The sequence below is a fragment of the Prosopis cineraria genome, unplaced genomic scaffold (assembly GCF_029017545.1).
Source record: "Prosopis cineraria cultivar Desert tree isolate PC_DT_omini unplaced genomic scaffold, ASM2901754v1 PC4, whole genome shotgun sequence".
NCBI classification, from domain to species: domain Eukaryota; kingdom Viridiplantae; phylum Streptophyta; class Magnoliopsida; order Fabales; family Fabaceae; genus Prosopis; species Prosopis cineraria.
Genome location: NW_026555335.1, coordinates 9,946,024 through 9,965,002, shown reverse-complemented (window position 1 = coordinate 9,965,002; position 18,979 = coordinate 9,946,024). Strand labels below are relative to the sequence as shown.

Below are 18,979 nucleotides of genomic sequence, written 5' to 3'. Positions count from 1 at the left end.
TACAAATGTAAAAATCATCACATCCTTAAAAAATCTCATGAATCATGATTTTCAACTATATAAACTAAATTAGTTCTCTATTATGAATGTAATTCATCATCTCTTTTGATCACCTTAATTCTATCTTTATTTGTTCAATTCATTCATTTTTAATAACCAAACGAGATCTCAATCTCAATGTTGATAAACAAAATTAATTCATTGTTGAGTGTAAAATGTCCAATAACTCATAAGGTGAAATTGAAGAGCAAAAATAATCTTTCAATCGAGTTTACAAAAAGAAAAAATTCTGTTAGAAAAATGTGACAAAAATGCTTAGTTACTTTTCACCCTTTCTACCTAACGTTTTGCATTGCACGCCGGATTAATAATCATTTCGACACCATAAAGATACGATTTCTTTTTTTTTTTTTTTGGGGACTGAAATAAAGATATGAGTTTAAGACTGCTATTGTCACTGCATTTATATTTTTATATTTCAAGCTGATTGATGATAGGCTTGGGCCCTACTTCAGTTGTCACTTGTTAGGCTTTTCAGGAGGTTGGTATAGGCGAGTCGGTCGCAGTCGTAATCTCTACAGAAGAAAAAGGAGTCCGTCGGACGCAGGCACGAGCTTGAGATATACCTTTGATACAAAATAAAATGAAAATTATAACAAAGAATAATTAAAAAATGAAAATTTGGAGGAAATATTTATATTTGGCATGATACACTCCACAGATAGTGCTGGGAAAATTGTCGCATACACATAAAATGAAACCCCTTGTAAAAATTTAGAGCTTTCACATCATATATATATATATATATATATATAACTAGGAACACATGAGGGAGAGAACAAGAAAAATTATACAAATTAAACCCATTCATAAATTTAAGAAAAATTATACAATGATTAACTTATGTTTATACTCTGCAACAAGACCATACTGCTCCAATAAGTTTTAGCTTGGCAGGCAGCCCTATTCTTTTTGGAAGAAAGAGAGAACAAGATCTGTATGGACAGAAAATAGCTGTGTATCTACGAAGAACTGTTTGCCACAAGGAACAAATGGAGAAAAGACAATCCACATTAGTAGAACCAAATAAATAGAACATGGCAATCGTGTTTCTAGCTTATTTAAGATATTCAAATCTAAACAGCACAAAGTTGTTCCAGAAATTAAGATTATAGTTATGGCTGGATGCAGTAAAAGGATGATCATCACCTATTGGGGTCAGCCTCATTCTTGACATATAGACATTCACAGAGTAACAAGTCAAAGCAATAGCAATCTATACTTTAATTAATATTGACCCATTTAAAAAAAAAACAAAAAGAAATTTTGGTCAGACCACACACAAGGCGTACAAAATTGATATGCATGCCTCTGAGGAACCCTGACAGGGAGGCTTGCAAGTCCCTAGTCAGCACACTTATATTGTTTCAACATTCCTGCTCAAGGCCAGCAAGTTGTGATCTCCAGAAGATTAAATCAGAAAATTCTATTATATTCACATTATATATTTATATTAAAGATTTTGGAAGCTAGTTCATATCAGAGCTTACAAGCAGGGAATTTCTTTTCCACAAAATTAAAACACAAGGTATGATGGAAGCTCAGGAAACAAACCTTCATGAAAGGCTGATCACGATATGCAAACGAATCAATGAAACTTTCCTTCAAAAGCAAGGATACCTGGAGGAACAAGTTAATTGGAACAAGATCTAAATTAATACTCATCACATATGCTCCATGCAATGTGAGTCTGTTCACAAATGATGGCATGGCTCAATGCATAACCTTCGGATACAAGTTTCATCTTTTATACAATCTTGTCTCTAATATTGGTTTTATATATATCGCCCTTTTTCTGGCTAACTGAATCCGGCGGTTTGCAGTAAGTTTATCTGCCTCTCATCCCTTGTCAAACTCCGAGGGAGACAGACATAATGATTCAGTAGCATAAATTGCCTAATGAGAGGTGCACACCTAAAACTTACATATTCCAGGATTGTGCATGTAAAATCACTAGATTCATCGACTTTGCCAATAAATATATATCAGCAAAATAAGGTTTTACAGTGGCGTTATAGCCACATTTTCATCCCTAAGGACTTCTGTTGTTTGTTTACATAGATTGCACCTTACTTTCCAGACATGCTAAAACGGTGACAAGAAATGAGAGAGAATGATGGGTATCAAATCAATGTCAATCTTGATTTAGCTTGAGGAGAAAATACAGACCTTATCATCATTAGACTGTACATTAGTGATTGTGTGAGATCGAATGTTACAGCAAAGAGAATCCAAGTAAGATCTCAACACTGATAGAAACCCCTTGGCAGCTGCAACCTGCAGGGAAATCAACACGCGAGAATACAAGGTGATTAATAATATGAGACAGACCGTAACAACAAAGAAAAGCTCTTCACAAATTTAAATACCCTTGTAATTCTTCTGAAGATGTACAACAAGATGAAAAATTATAAGGTCAAGAATTTAGTTTGTTTCTTAAATCATTTGACATAGAATGCATCGCAACATGACAGACATCCATGATACCGTTCAACACACTCAAAAGCATACCTGCACTTCAGTGCACTCATACACTGGCCTTTTTCTAGCCAAGTAACTTTCCCCAACAAGTTTTGCATGGTAAGGACGTAAAGCAGAGAATAGTTCTTTCTGTCGTGGCAGTTGCGGCATTGTTGGTGACTTCACCTATTGCAACACAACAGCAGTAAGATCAGAAACCACACACTTGTAGGGATGGAACAGAAGCCAAAAAATCAGAATATTTTTATAATTACTTGTTTGTTTTTCTTTTCTTTTCTTTTTTTTTTTTCAAATACCTCCTGGCTCCTGAGATTAAACAACTCATCTCAACAATGTTCACGTGGAAAACAAGAATAAAAGAAGCATAGTTCTAATATCCAACACCAAAGAGTTTCAACATCAGGCCTCCTTGTGATATTAGTTAAGCTTAATGAAGTTAAAAACATTTAGCATTGGTTGGTTTAGTAAACTGCTCAAATGCTTTGCTTCACTCAACTTAATCTTTGGTGCCTGTTTGCTTTACAACTTCCTATTTTGTTTCCGCTGAAAACCAAAAACAGACGTAAAAAGTTGTTTGTTTGACTAATACCATTTTCATTTCTTCGAAAATTAAGTTCACGTCTCCAAGAATTTTAAGAACAATAAATTGGCATTTTCTTTGTTCTTAACAAAAAGGAAGAGGCATTTTTGCAGTTCCATTATTTCCCTCAACTCATTTATTTTTCCCAATTATCTGTCATAGTCAACTTTTCGTTTGCTGCCATGCAGTTTTCTTGTTTCTGGTTTCTTTCTTCTTCGTATATTATATAATGTTGCTGAACTGTTATTTTGGCCAGTAAAAATGCACTCATCTTCTGCAGCCATGAAAGTTTCATTTCTCTGCTGTTCTGTATCTGGTATCAAGGGGCAATTTACAGCCATTGATTGAGTACCAACTTAAAATGGAAACAAGGTTCGTTCCAAAGCAATAAGGTTCAAGTGGATTAAGACTTTGAACCAAGGAAGTAATTATTCAGATAAAAATTATACTTTTGAGTGTTAATTGGAGAATGGTATTCATAAAAATGTAGAGGGCCAAACTGATCGTCACTAAAAATGAAGACAAACATATTTTAATGAATAAAGAAATTCTCAATTGAAAACTACCCTGAAGATATTAAACTAGAAAATTTTCTTAAAAATCAAATGCATCATAGTACTTAGTATAATTCCTAGTCAGGTTTTCATGGTCTGTGTGTCTCATTTTGATATTTGGGTTTCATGTGTTAAATATTCTAGCACAAGGAGAACCTTATTTCCTAGAGCAATAGGAAGATCTCCCTAACCCTTGCAGCATATGTAGTAAAACCTCTGCTTCTACCGGAACAGTAGTAGTTTTAATCGGCAATCCATATTCTGGACAATTTCAGAAGCTATAACTATTGTGTTATCAGCAGTTCAGCACTGTGTAATATAATTATTATTTCATAGTACTACCGTGTCCATTTATCAATTTCTAATTCTAATATAATTTTCAGTTTCAAGCCTTACCCAGGTTAGTTTTCCTGGTCAGTGATGGGCCCCATAACCATTGAGCAAAGGCTGACTTCTCAGGGGATTTGTGAGGCATGAGTGGGAGAGTGGGGATGAAGTACATTACATCTTGTGGGTTTTGGGCAAGGTACTGAAAACCGGACCGGTCATTGAACCGGCCAAACTCAGGGGTCAGGGGTCATGGGTTCAACCGGGGGTCAAACCGGAGTCAGACCGGTCATAATAAAATAATATAATTTAAATAAAAAATGTATTAATTCTCAATACGTTCATACATATCCAAGTCTTAATATCTCATATAACATATAACAATAATTCTAACAATAATAAAGTATAACAACATTTCTATATTTTTTTAAAATAAGGTTAACTAAATGATAAAAAAATTTCAATGAGTTAAAATAATAGAAATAAAAATTTATTTTAAAATAAAAGATAATAAATGAAAGTGATATATTTTAAAAATTATTTAATTAAATAATTCAAATTAAAAAATAATATAATATAATATATATTTATACTTTTTGATTTCTTTTTACTTGTTTCATCCCCTTATCTGACATAAGTATATTTTTTTTACCCTATGACTCATATTGACCTATCATTAATCATTATCATGTTAAAAATAAATATATATCTTAATTAATTATTATTATTATTTTTTAAATTTCAACCCGCCCAACCCGCCTGAACCGAGGGGTTGGACGGGTTAATCCCGGGTCACCCGGGTTAACCCGGGTTAACTGAAAACAAAAAAAAAAAGAAAACCGGACCGGACACATGGCCGGGTCACCGGTTCACCGGTCGGACCGGCCGGTCCGGTCCGGTTTTAAAAACAATGGTTTTGGGTCAGAATAGGGTAAGAAATCAGTGAGTGAATTAGGATTAGGAGAGACTAGCCTCTAAAAAGCTTTCAGTTATTTTCTCTTATTTTTTATTGACATCTCGTCTGACAGGCCCCATAACCACTGGATCAAGGATGAAACCTTGTGGAGGGTGCTGTTTGAGCGAGAGGGGGAGTATATCTTGGGTGATTGGATCAGTGAGAGGCAAGACATATACTAGTGATGTTTGAGAATTGAGACTCTCTGGTCTCTCAAATACCAGAGCAAGGAGCTGTATGTATGCGTTTATTTCCAGAACTGTAGCCTATCTTCCTAAGCCTTACACTCTGGCAAGATTAGAGTCTGAGTAAATATACGAATTCTCATGTGATTCCATTAGCCAGAGACCACGAAGTGAATCTAATTTAAATTCCCAAGTAAATATGTCTTTTAATAAGGCCCAAAATTGTTATCTGAAGGCTATAGCAGTAATGTTCATCAGCGGTATAATTTTTTTTAATGCATTTCATAAGGTAATAAATTGAAATAGAGAATGATGATAAAATAATGATTCAATTGTATGAATACAAACCTTTAAAATAATAAAGGAGAAAGGGAGAAGTCATGCATATTGCATGATAAATTAAGGGGGAAAGACAAATGAATTTTAGCAGAAAGAAATGCAAACCTGGTTTCTGTTGGCATCAACCAGCACAACATTGGTTAACTTTGACTGTAATTCATTTGTCTTGTGCTTGACACCAACCTAGATTATTAATTAATTCGTCAGCCAGTCAAACGTCAGAAGTGCATACCTTCAACAAAACTAACCAAGATATGAAAAAAGTTGAAACCAAATTGAAAGGTATGTGCTCCTGAGGAGCCTAGCTGCTCAAATCTCAACTATATTTTCCATTTTATGAAAAGTAATACAAGTTTTGCAAGCTCTAAGACATATCCTGTACAGGACATGAACAAGGGCGAGTGTGGAGCATGTATACCCAAATGCAAAACAATCCCTCAAGTCAAATGGTAAGGAAGAATAGGATACTCACTACATACGGAACAGGTGCATCCAAAAACTCCAGCATATCATTAGGTAAAACCTGGCAGGTCAAGCACGTATCAAATGCCAAGAGAAAGGAAGCAAGAATAGTGCTATGGATAAATAACTATTTGCTTTGAGGATTGGAAGAGAAAGAAATCAAACCGGCATCAGTAGGCTTTGCCACTGGTACGGGCGAATTAGAGGAATAATTGATAAGACTAAAGCAGATAAGATACCCTGGTCATCAAAGAAAACTAAAAAGTTATAAATAAATAAACCAACACCTGCAGATTTATACCTATCAAGTAGCTCATACATGATTGAAGCCAGACGCTAGCTTATTGCCAATCACAATTTAGTATCAAACATAATTGTCAATAATATTCAAATCAGGAATACATAAGCCATACTTAATTCAGTTCAAGAATTAATAACTCCTGAAACGCTGAAACTAGAGGATGCAAGTGCAGACAATTAGCATGTGTTTTGGGTAAAAAATGAATGTGGGTTTTATGCCTAGAAATAGGAAGCAACATGATAGGAATGAGCACATCAGCAGGTAAGAAAAAACACCACATAGCAAATGTAATTACCAAGAAGACAGGAAACAGTCAACACAGGAATAGCAAACCTTCCCAAGGGAAAAACATAGATATTGTATCCAGATAAACATCAACAGAAAAATAACAGAAAAAAAAAGGTACATTATTATATTAAAAAAGACTGTTGATAAGGCAAAAACTAAACATACCAAGTTAGAACAGACAACTACTATCTGCTTCTCCAACAGAGCTCCGGCAAAAAATGCTAAAACCTGCAAGCATGGAGGCAATCAATAGAACCAACATAAAGTTGTAAAACCTCTAGCAAAGCAATACAATATTGTTATACTCAGATCATTACGTTTTAACTTTTGGGGGGAAAAAAAGACTGCCATCCAATTTCTCTCTAATTTGGCTACAGGGGAAGTGAGTAAATTGATTATTTATATAAAAACTTTCACTTTGAAAGTAAAAAACACACCGATTAATAAAGTGATATTTTTACAATCAAATAGATGCTGGCTTTGAACAATATGAGCAAAGTATGAGATTTCAAAACCCCCCCATTTTCTTTTTCCATTCCTTTTCTTTTTGTTTTGTTTATCCCATTAAAAGGCATGATCAAACCATTGAGAGAAATACAACCTCAAAAAATAATTTACTCATATTCCAAATATGAATATCTGGAAGACAGCATGATAAAGAACCAAAATGTTATAGAAACCTAAGACTAGGACATAAAATTTACATTTTCAAGTCTTAAGGTACCACATATGCAAGCTACAGCCCATATAGATAATGCAGTTGCCTCCTCCTCTGCAAGAAGTGCATTTTGTGCCTGAGAAAAATAAATGAGTACAACGTGTTAAAACAAGCAAATGCCTATTGAACATGGCACTACCTAAAGGACATATAAATCCTCGATCTAAAGGGGAATGACAGCAAGTGTTCAAAGTCAAATATATAATAACAACATACCTCAGCCCATTCCAGACCTGTTTTGAAAGATTTCAAATCAAAAGTTGAACCAGCCAGGTGAAGAACAGTCTCATCTTGTCTATGATATTCCAAGGGATGAAGGTGCTCCAATGGATGAAACCTAAGTGATGAACCCCTTACGGGGCAACCTAAACGATAATACTCACTTAAAATCTGTAATGGCCCATTGTTATTTTCCTGGAAACCAGTACAACATGATCAGCTATAAGACATTAGAACAATAAAACAAAAATCAAAAGCCTAAAAAAACAAGGGATTATGAAACTTAGTCTTCAAGTTTGCCTTGATTATCAATTTAATCCCTGAAGTTTAATCTTTATCAATCAAGTCTCTAAAGTTCCATAACCAAATTCAATTAATCCTTATGGTTTAAAAGGGTTAACATTACAAGGACAAATTATGTATGGTTATTAAACTTTAGGGATTTGATTGATAAAAATCATACTTGGACCAATTTGATAATTAAGGCAAATTTGAGAGACCAAAAAGTTTCATTATTCCAAAAAACAATAAAATAAGATTTAAATATTTATTAAACTACAAACCTTGGCCCATTCAAGAATATCTAGGAGATCATTTAAATCTTCTTGGCCAGAAATAGAAGCCTCTTCTGTTTCAGTATCATCAATATCACTCCTAAAATTTCTGTCTTCACAAGGTGAACCTTGGAAACTACAAAAGGCAGAGAATGTAGAAAAGTTTCATCACTTAGAAAGAATGAGAAACAATCTATTATATGAGACAGAAAAGTGACTCGAAAGAAAAGCCACATCCAATAAACCAGAATTACAACAGTGTATATGATGGGCCTGATGTTAAACGATGAGGCTGTGTGTATGAAAGGAAGGCCAGAGGTAACAAAGCCCAGGATGACCAGAAAGGTGACAAAGGGCAAAAGGGTCAGGAGGCAGAGTAACAGACGTCCTTTGTATCAAAAAGAGAAACAGACATCCTGACTCAGATTAGTGGGTGTACATAAAATAGGTTGGGGAGGGCAGAAAAAGGTAGGTTGTAGTATCAGCCTAGTGGAGAGGGCCTGATCTCTCAAAAACCAGGTTGTTTGAGGGTCTCCTTGGTGAGTTGTGCTTCTGTTTGTGAGCAGGAGGTAGCTATTTGTGTGTGAGAACCGATTAGTGATTGTATTCTCTACATTTTTCCATCATAATAGAGGATACTCAGTGAATTTTTCTCTTCATTTTGTTGTTTAATCTTGCCGGTACTATCAGAATGTTGCATGAAAAGACATAAAAGAGAGAATAAAGGCAAGCAACTGGCCCACATCTGTAGTAGAAGGAACCAACAGAAATAATCGGCTGTATTTGTTAGCAATGGCTACAATTCATTTACTCACAGAACAAGTTATGTCAATCACCAGGTCTAATACATCCGTAAGTGTCCACATCGTTGGAAACTAATTTTTCAAAGCCTTTACATTGAGTCCCTCGCATAAAAAAGAAACATGTTCCAGATATTTTTCAAAATAAAACAACTTGCAAAACATTTATTAAAATGTTGGGTGATAATAAGGTTTTCTGATGTAGAAGGCAACTTATAAGCATGGAAAGTGATATGCTACCATGCAGGATATGCTAGAACATTAGTAAAAGAAGAGTTCGTTGTTGTAACCAATATTTAGCTGTCAATAACTAACTCCTAATATAACTAAGAACTGTAAAGGAAGTATGGATTTCCTTTACAGCTTGATGCCATAATGCAGCGATAATACAAACACTAATTAAAGACCTGGATGGTTATGATGATAAGTACCTGCAGGAAGACTCAGAGCTTTCATACTGGCTACAGCGCAATAGTGGCAGAATAGCATTTGGGAAACGCCTATCTTCTGATTGCTTGTTTGCTGCATAAGCATCTCCATATAAATCACTATCCTCAGAACTTGCCGTGCCAGGTTCTCCTTTACCAGTTGTCTGCTCACTTTCAGGATCCACTGGTACAACAATGTCATCACCGGCACTCTCCTTCAATTTCTGCAATTTCCCATTAGCCATTTGGTTCTCTGAGCTATTATCGTCACCCAAAACGCTTTCAGGTGTGGAATTTCTTGAGCTTGAGTCAGGGATCACCACCATTCCATCAGATCTGTCTTCAGTTGGTCTAGCATTCACCAAACCACTCTCAGGATTGCCCTCTGGGAGTTCCTCCTCATAGTTGCCTTCAACGAATTCTAAATTTAAATCTCCAATACTTCTTGTCAACCGCTCTAGCCTTTCTTGGGTGAAGATACTGCAAGCATATTGGCACAGATGAGACAAATTGTACATGGAAAATAAAAATCTATAAGAATCACACAGCACAACAGTATGAGAATACGTGATCACGAATTAAATAATATAAGCCAACTGCCAAAAATTTAAAAGGAAAAATTTTCCAACTCATAATCATAAAGGGACCCATTCCAGTCTATAAAAACTAATGGAAACAAAGTTAATTTTGATTTAATTAGACTTGGCAAAAATAACTTACTTTCTCAAACAGAAATATAGAGTACAGGCACATATAAGGTCTTCAGTGACAGAATAATTCCTTGAAACCCTAAAATATAGAAAATACTAACACATACGTGAAGTTTAAGGAATTACATGAAAGTAATCCTGCCAAAACCCCTCTCAATCAGAAAAAACTCCTTCACACATTATTTCAGTATTTCATATAGCATGAAGTGACTACAAAAAAGATTTGACAGTCAACAGTTCCATCTTTTCCAAGAATAACATAATAAAGCACAATAGAAGTGTAAATACTTTCTGCACGCACCCTACTTCTCATCAGTAAACTTTGTATTAACACTCACCTATTCAATACACCAAAGTGCAATTCGAAAAATGGGAGCCTTGAAAGAATGCAATAACATCTCTGAGTGGTTAGTATATGACGTCTCAAAGACGATGATGGGTTCTTATCAGAAATCAGTGAAAGCAATCCCGAGGGCTTTTGTACTAATTCTTCAACCAAAACACAGCATCCATAAAGTGTTGAATTATCAGCGCCCTATTGAGGGGGAAAAAGACAATATCAGTACCAATACGAGATTAAAATGTCTGAATTCATGATATCAACATCTTAGTTTCCTTTATTAAGGAGTTCCTTTACCTCAGGCTTTACAATTCAATGACCAACGATTGACAACTGAAAAGACTTGACCGGACAAATCTACTAAAAATTCCAGTTATTTAAAAACGTATTTTCCAGAACACAACAGACTATTTACTTCCATTATGTGCCACGACAATTCATTACCCATACACAAGCAGCAGAACATCAAATGTTCCAGTGATTTACATCATCACTTAAATTGGATAGCTGGAAGCTAGGAGCAATGTAATGAACCAGCTTTCATTGTTGACAATATTTGATCTGTCGATCTTAATGTAGCCAAATTTTGCTGTCCTTCAAACATAGGCAGGGATTGGAACAATCAATTCTTAGGTACTCACTAGACACATTGCTTCGTTGACGATTGACAGTGTCTCCATCAGGCAAAAGTAAGTTCAGAATGACATGCAAAGAGAATTGAGCCCTCGTAAAACTCACTCCTTCAATTGTGGCCAAAATTTAACTGTATAAACTGACAAAGCTTTTTTATCTTCTATCGAGGTTTTGAAGTTTTAGCCCTAGAACAGACAATCAAGTAAATGAGATATTTTCAAACACCATCAATCTAACAATTCGACTAAGTTTTCAGAGCTTCAACAGAATTATGCAAAACTGCTTTTTACATCACATAGGTAGACCACAATCATAATGTAGATACTGGCCAAGGTACATAATCAGATGGACACCCAAAGCAAACATGAAAGAACCCAAACTAACACTAGTCGAACTAAAAGATGCTTCATTTAGGATAGTTGCCCATGGTCAAATACTCATTTTAAAGAGAAAAAATGTTGGGCAAACAAGGTGCATGGTCTAATTTGTGAAATGGAGCAACAGAAACTGTTAAAAAACTTATCATGCTCATATTCCAGTCCCATTTTGAAGTATTTGTCAATTTAGCTGCTTGGTTTTATTGGTCCAGAGCACAAACTAAATATACGCCATGCCTAAGCAAGAAACTCCACAAAGAAAATGCAAGAGGATGGAAATTGGAAAAAAGCAAGTAAAGGATGAAATTGCTTGAACTTACCTGTAGCCTGAATACAAAAGACAGATCACTTTGTTTAAGGTGCTCCTGTAGAAAACCAAATCACGCCTCAGGGAATCAGGGTTTAACTGATTACATATATCTTCAGCAAGGTGAAATAGAATGGTTGTACAGCAGTTAGAAGTCAATGACGATTTAATTATTAGGCTTTGACATGGTCAATATGGGAAAAGGAGTACAAAACAACCCCAATTTGCTTGATATTTGCTAATGCCAACATCAAAAAGGCTGAGAAAGACAAACGGTCAATAGATAGAAAGTATTAAAAGGTTAGGGAATCTGATCCTGAAACAAGCCGTCAGCTTGATAATCCACTAAAAGTAATATTATCTTTTGGAATCAAGGATCAGAATGACCAAGCCATGATCAACTGTGACATAAATTTCAAATAACCAGAACATGGCTACTTATGTGAAAATATGTACCAAAAAGCAGAATTCTGGAAGATCCAAAATCCTTTGAAAATTTCAAAATACAAACTCTCTCCTACCCAGGAGTTCAACAGTGAAATTGTTGATGCAGGGAAATCAGATAAGCAAGAATGGCTATCACAATTCAGAAGGTTGATTAATTATCAATTAGTTAAGAGGCAAAAGGAATAAATAATCATGCATCAATCCAATATAAACTAAGCGAAAAATCCCATTAAGTAGTAAGTAAAATTAGTAGGAGCACAATGTAGCTTAACTACCTGCCCAAGAAGAATTTCGTTCAGCTCACTCATGGAAGGGGTTCTCTCAACAGCACGAACCTACAATTACATCAAAGAGAAATAAAAACCTCCAGCAAAAGCTTTCTATAGAATACTCGCACGCAGAATTAAATAAATACGAGAACAGACAACTTTGAGACTTCTTGCCATAATCGAATATGAGTAAAACCTTGTAATTACCACTCTAGGCAATCAAGATGTGGTTTGTATAGTTTATAATTAGTGGGTGCATGCTCTTAGTAAATAAGCAGATTGAAATTAATTTAATAGAAGATGTTCAACAATATCAACCTCCCTAGAAACGATTCTGGCCTGAAAAAAAAAATTGATCTTTTCGATAGTTTTACTTTTTAACAAACACAAACGCTCAGATATAAGTATGAACAAATGCATGTAGGTACTTCTAACCTCCAGGCCTCCAGGAAAGCAAAAAGAGACGAGATCCTTGTATTTAAGAGGCAGATGTTTTTCTGGAGGGTAAACAAATAAGACCTGGAAAAAATCCAAACATGCATCATTCATGATATGACAATTTAAACGAAATAACTAAAAAAAGTGATTAAAAATAGTAGCGATCATTACAATAGAACTGTAATAACAATGGTAATAGTACTAGTAGCACTGTACCAACAGTCCAGAATTGGTGGCAGCAAAAATAATTGCAATAAAGTAACATCTGTTACATGTGTAAAAACCTGAGGCTCAAAGCTGGGTTCTACACGGGATTGATTCTGATGGCCAAGTGCACTTCTAAATTTACCCGAACCTTCAGACTTTCTTTGAACATATTGCCTCTGCAGTGCCTGAATATCACAATTAGGATGAAGTCCCACAACTACCATGCTTTCAAACAGCCGCGTTGGCTCCTTCCAAGACCTATGGTCCTGTGCACTCAAACAAGAGAATCTATGAGAACAATGTATTGACAACTCAGTTCCATGAGTTTCGGTAATAAAACATGAAGAAAATGTATAGAGCCTAAAAACTGAGAATGCTGTGAAGCTTGAAGTAAGACCATACACAAGATTGAACCAAAACAGGAATAGCAGGAGATTCAACTAAGCAACAGATATTAGAACCAAACAACCAAGAGATATAAGCTTAAAACCTGGAAGTAAAAAGCAGCCTAAGTATTCTTTGTAATTCGTATGAAAGAGCTTAAATACAATGGCTTGGACCAAAAAAGAAATAGCAGCAGATTCGAATATATGACATTTATTACCAAACAACCAAGAGGAAAACAAAACAAGGTTACACATAATTCCAAAAGCTGAAGAGTGAAGACCCCATAGTGAGAAGCAGCGAAAGTGTTCGGTCTGGTTTATAAGAGGATGAGTTCAGTAGAATGAACATATACTTCTTGTGTATCTTAGAAAAAGGTTGTACCAAGTACTGCAACTGAAAGTTTGCTGCCCATTGTCGCTTCTGACTTGTTAGGACTTCAGGATTGTAATTTGCAACTTTAACATCAGAAGTGCGTGAGAAGCCTTTTATTAATTTTGAAACATGATTCTGGAACCTCTGAATATGGCCATTACTATGATCATCTTTAGATGAAAATATTACAGATGGCCTTGGGGAATGAACAACAGTTGCAGCAGCAGCAACAGCTCTTGCCACATCCTCCGTTGTCTGTGTGAAAAATGAAGAAGCCCAGCTGGGACTGCCTGAATCTTCATCCTTTGCCATTCCAAACAATTGTGCCTACCTAATTATAATGAATTTGAACTCAGAAAAGCAAGATTGTCATAAAAGCAACATTTCAAGGCAGGCAACAGCCAGAATTAACGCTAACTGACATATCATGTCTATCATGAATGTCTATAACAAGCAAATACGTCAAAACTTAGGGAATGCCATGAACAAGAGTACCAACAAGACAACAGATTGTGAAAAAAATCCAGCATTCAAGACTCAGAAACTGACTATTCGCTTACAAACATTTTTTAGTGCTAAAACTTCTAATTTATGTTAATCATGTACTCTTGAAGACTGGAGATTGCATCCGTTATAACCGCCTTTAGCTATCATCTATCCAAGCTACTTCCAGAGGTATTTGCGCCATCTGAACTTTTAATATATGATAAAGAAGAAAGCGAAGCGAAAAATGAAAAAAAGCTAATACTTGATCGGAGATCCCATCACTTCTGACTCCTTTTTTCTCCTCAGACTCTCTTCAAAAAAAAAAAAATTGCAAATCTGCAAGAGCTTCCCCATACAACTTGTGATAAACAAAGAGGCAGAAGCACAATTTTCTTTTTAGCTCAAAAATACAATATCCGATGCCAAACTTTCTTCGCAGGATGCATCAGTCAACCATCTCCTGTTCATTTTTTACTCTCTTCTGCTCTAGCTCCGATCTTGGGGTTGAGGGGCGTAAACAAAATAAAAGACAAGCTTGAAGACAAGATGAAACAATTGGAAGACCCATAAACAGCACAAAACTATGTGATCAAAGCATCCCAAACAACATTAAAGTATCCAAAAACAAAAGAAAAAAAGGGCGGAAATATAATAAAGAAGAAAGCACCCCACAAACACGTAAAGAAGTAGAAATTTTGAAGTGAGGTAGAGAACGGGACTTGGAAAATCATTTCTCCAAGAATGAAACATCACCACGACTGAGAGAAAGAAAAAAAAATATCCATCGACCCGATACATCAGCTGAAATTAGAAGAGCCAAAATTCAAAGGGGGAAAAAGCATACGAAACAGACAAGCTCACCTCGAGATAGACGGATAAGGAAATGAAAGCAAATATTAGACAGAGAAGGGAAGAGTTGAGGCGGCCATTATAGAGCTTTGGGCTTGAACCTTTGAGGAAGGTAAAAGGGGAGGAATTAAATCTTAATTAATTGATCAACTTCAGGTAATTTTCGGGCAAAGAAAAGGTATTTTTTTTAATAATTAAAAAGAGGGGAAGAAGGAAGCAAATGGTTGAGATTACGAGTTTAGAAGAGAAGTAAGAACCCTCGTGCGCATCGAAAGGAAACGATGCGGCCATGGAAGAAGGAACAAGACATTTTTGTGAAAGGAAAGCTGCAGGCTGCACAACACAACGAGGAACGTCAGTTTCTTTCCATGCCTTGTTTGGTTGGTGTCGTTTCTGTCCACTCTCACGCTGTTCGACTCGATTAGATTGTGTTTGGCAACAACCGCATCCTATGCATTTTCCTTTTTCCTCTTTTCTTCTTCTTTTTTTCTTTTTTTAGGTCCTCTAACATAAACTATTAATATTAATATCTGATTTTTTTTCCTCTAACTTTTATTTTTATGACTATATAATTTCCTACAATATATTTTTTTTATTATTTAAATTAAATATTTTGTACTTAAAATTTATTCATATTCATATTTTTTAAAAATAAATAAGTCATTTTATATTCTGTTAATACTACATATTTTTATGTTTTCAATTTATTTAAATTTTTCTTTAAAAAATACTAGACCACATAATCTTTCAATTTTTTAAATTAAAAAAATTATTTCACAGGTTTTAAAACCTACCATCTATCTTTTAAAAAACAAAGTTTTTAACAATTAACTATACTTATTAAAAGTGTGTACAATGTTTTTTGACCAGATGTACAGTTTTATTTTATTTAACTTAAATAATATGACTGTAATAAAATTTAAAAATATATTTATTTTCTATGTAATAAATTATTCTATCTTTTTTAATGATATCATCTGATGCAGAAGGCGAGAGCGACGCCGTTGCTTGGTGGGGAGGGATCATGGCCCCTTGGGGCGACTGGCGAGTGGCGTCGAAAAACACGCAGCCGGACGGTGTAATTGGCGTGAAAATGGAAAAAAGTTCTGATAATCGATTAATTAATTATTTAATTTATCTGATGAGAAATGAAAATGAGGTCAATGGGGTGGGAAGACCAGGCTCTGAATCCGATGCAACCATTGGAAGCACAGCAACATCTGGTCAACCCTAAAACAGGTTCCGGAATCGAATTTTCTTCCTTTTTTTGCCATTTTTACCTTCGCTCGAATATTTTTCTAAATCTTTAACCCATACTAATTTAATTAGCAATTCATGAGCATCTTTTGAATCGAATTTTCTTTCTTTTTTTTCAATTTTTACTTTTGCTCAAATATTTTTCTAGATCTTTAACCCATACTAATTTAATTAGCAATTTATGAGCATCTTTTGAAGCATGCATATGTCGCCAATAAGAATTTAGTTGCTGTGGTATGCTCAAAATTAAACTTAAAAATTTTAATTAAATTGGATCAATTCCTAATCAGTGCCAAGCATGAGTGGAATTAAAATTGTAACTAAATTTGCATCTAATTTGAGTTAGTTGATGCAAATTTATAAGTTAAAAATTTAAAAATGATAAATTAAGAGATAAATTTGTAAGTTTAATTATGTTTATATTTAATTTAAATTTATAAATGAGTTGATAAGATTTTATAAGTTAAAAATATAAAATTATTAAATTTAAATAGTTAATTTGAGAATTTGACAATTATAAGTGAGATACTTTTGCCACGTTTTATTCTACCACACAAAAATCAAAACCAGAATCACAAAACTTCTTCCCCTCGCACAAATCATTCCTTCTTTGTCCTTTCATTCGTATTTGTGTTTGGAAAATAAAATACGTGCATGCATTTTTATCATAATAGGTTATGCGATTCAATCATTAAAGTGTAGTATATCTTGATTATCAATATCATATTTTTTTAAAAAAAAACAAGAATGATAATGAAATATAAGAATATTTGGGGATACGAGGAGAGGTGTGAAGCAAGAGTGCAAGACTGTCCCCTCATCATTATGATCGTGATGGTCATATGGGGCCACCCGTGCTAATTATCTGCGTCCATTGTCCAACATTATTGCACAAACACACACACAGATGGAACTGGCATAGAATTTTCTCTTCCCCTCGTGCTGTGTCAAGCACATTATAATCTCGTTTTATTTGATTCTTTTTAGTAATTTGATATTTTATACTATACATGCTTTGAGAAATGTATTGATTTATTAATAAAACTTAATGCTAAAATTACCCCTAATTGTCTCACTCTTCGAATATATTTTTAAAACATATAAATTTATATTAAAAAATTAAAATTCAGACTATATTTAATTAATTTTATTGGTTTTCACAGTTAAAAACAAAATTAAAGGGCACACTCAATCTTAGACTATACTCCCCCCTGTTCAAAATATAAACATTTTCTCTTAATTAATTTTTAGTCAAAATATAAGCAATTTAGTACATGTAAAAAAAATTATCATTTTACTCATTACATTTATCAATATAGGCCTCTGTATAAATATATCTCTCACCCAACATGAAATGCATAATTGACAACTAGGAGTAGAGATAAAAAATATATATATATATATTTTTATGAAAATGACAATTTATTATTTATATTTTGAATCAGAGGAAGTAAGTACAAAAATGATTAAGATACTAAATTTTTTTTTTATACAATGTTTCTCTACAACATTTTCGAAAGTGTGCAATATGACCTCTAAAAAAATTGAATAAAAGGACAAAAATATTACACAAGACACCCTACCATTTTGAAATGTTGTGAAAGGAAACGTTGTGCCCAAAAGTCATGGATATGGGAAATGTTAAGGATAAATTTATCATTTAAAAAAAAATAACAGACATGGGAGAGTACTTCATTTAGCCTATTTTATTGAGCACTGTTTTTTTTTTTTTTTTGCCAGAGAGAGTGCCACTTGCTTCTGCGTCTTAATCATACGAGTACAGTATGATGCCGTTGTTATTGTTATCATTAGCAACAACCTCATTTTTGTTTATAAACAGTGACCAAGCAGCTGAGCATTGTTCCATAAGATATTCATAGATTCGATTTGGTTGTTGCACTGTGAGTGAACTAATTCTAATAAATAAATCAACATATAGACACAGTGGGCGATATATGCCATTCTGATTGCTATCATTCGCGCAACAACCTTAATTTTTTATTTATAAAAGTTAAGCCTAATTAATTAAAAGCCTTTATTACGTGTAATGAGCCAAACAGATCTGTATTAATATTGTTCCACAAAATGTTCTCACAAAAGCCCTCGCTTAGCCTCATCCTCTTTGTACATGAATGTGGTTGCTACTCCCTTGTTTGGCCTCATCCTCGTCACATCATAGCAGAGTGCTACTATAAATTAATTAATAAAATTATTATCATCATTTCTCATTTTTTGTACAATATTAATTAATAATTAATTAAAGTCAGGCTTTATCAGTTGTACCTCTCTAAGTATTTTTATTAAAATCTAGCTAGTGACTCGAGATTATAGATTCCATTGGTTGAAGTTTTAAAATGTGGCTCAATTATTTTTAATAATTAAATGACATCAACCACCGAAAACGGAAACACTAGAATAAACCTCTCAATTTCTCTTCTTCTTCTTTTTTTAACATTCTTGGCTGGTTTTCAAAATGACTGGCTGTGTAGAGATTAATGTAGACAAAATGAAATATTGATTTGTCAATTTTTTTATTAAATAAATCAGTGTTAAGGTTTTGATAACACTCATATAATTACAGGAAAGCATTATCATGTAAGATTACGCATAGATGATTTCACTTGTTTTGTTCGCATAAATCATATGATA

At 34.2% G+C, this 18,979-nt stretch overlaps 1 protein-coding gene across 5 annotated transcripts; it reads right to left on the bottom strand.

Annotated features, from left to right (window-relative positions):
* Nucleotides 1-328: 328 nt before the first annotated feature.
* LOC129308291 (uncharacterized) lies at nt 329-15,495 on the bottom strand. 5 transcript variants are annotated; one of them, XM_054949364.1, is made up of 20 exons: nt 15,308-15,494; nt 15,086-15,174; nt 13,748-14,065; nt 13,045-13,245; nt 12,770-12,853; nt 12,341-12,400; nt 11,632-11,676; nt 10,300-10,496; nt 9,255-9,731; nt 8,033-8,159; nt 7,467-7,664; nt 7,237-7,326; nt 6,698-6,760; nt 6,109-6,183; nt 5,954-6,004; nt 5,587-5,664; nt 2,572-2,706; nt 2,230-2,337; nt 1,615-1,680; nt 667-1,032 (listed from the first exon to the last, which is right to left on the bottom strand). In XM_054949364.1, the coding sequence occupies exons 3-20, from the start codon at nt 14,048-14,050 to the stop codon at nt 964-966; spliced, it is 2,427 nt and encodes an 808-aa protein (XP_054805339.1). In that variant the 5' UTR covers nt 14,051-14,065; nt 15,086-15,174; nt 15,308-15,494; the 3' UTR covers nt 667-963. The 5 variants fall into 5 exon arrangements, with proteins under 5 accessions (XP_054805341.1, XP_054805339.1, XP_054805337.1 ...); XM_054949362.1 differs by having other exon boundaries at nt 13,748-14,069; nt 15,308-15,493; XM_054949366.1 differs by lacking the exon at nt 667-1,032 and adding an exon at nt 329-626 and having other exon boundaries at nt 13,748-14,069; nt 15,086-15,495.
* Between the last annotated feature and the right edge of the window lie 3,484 nt (nt 15,496-18,979).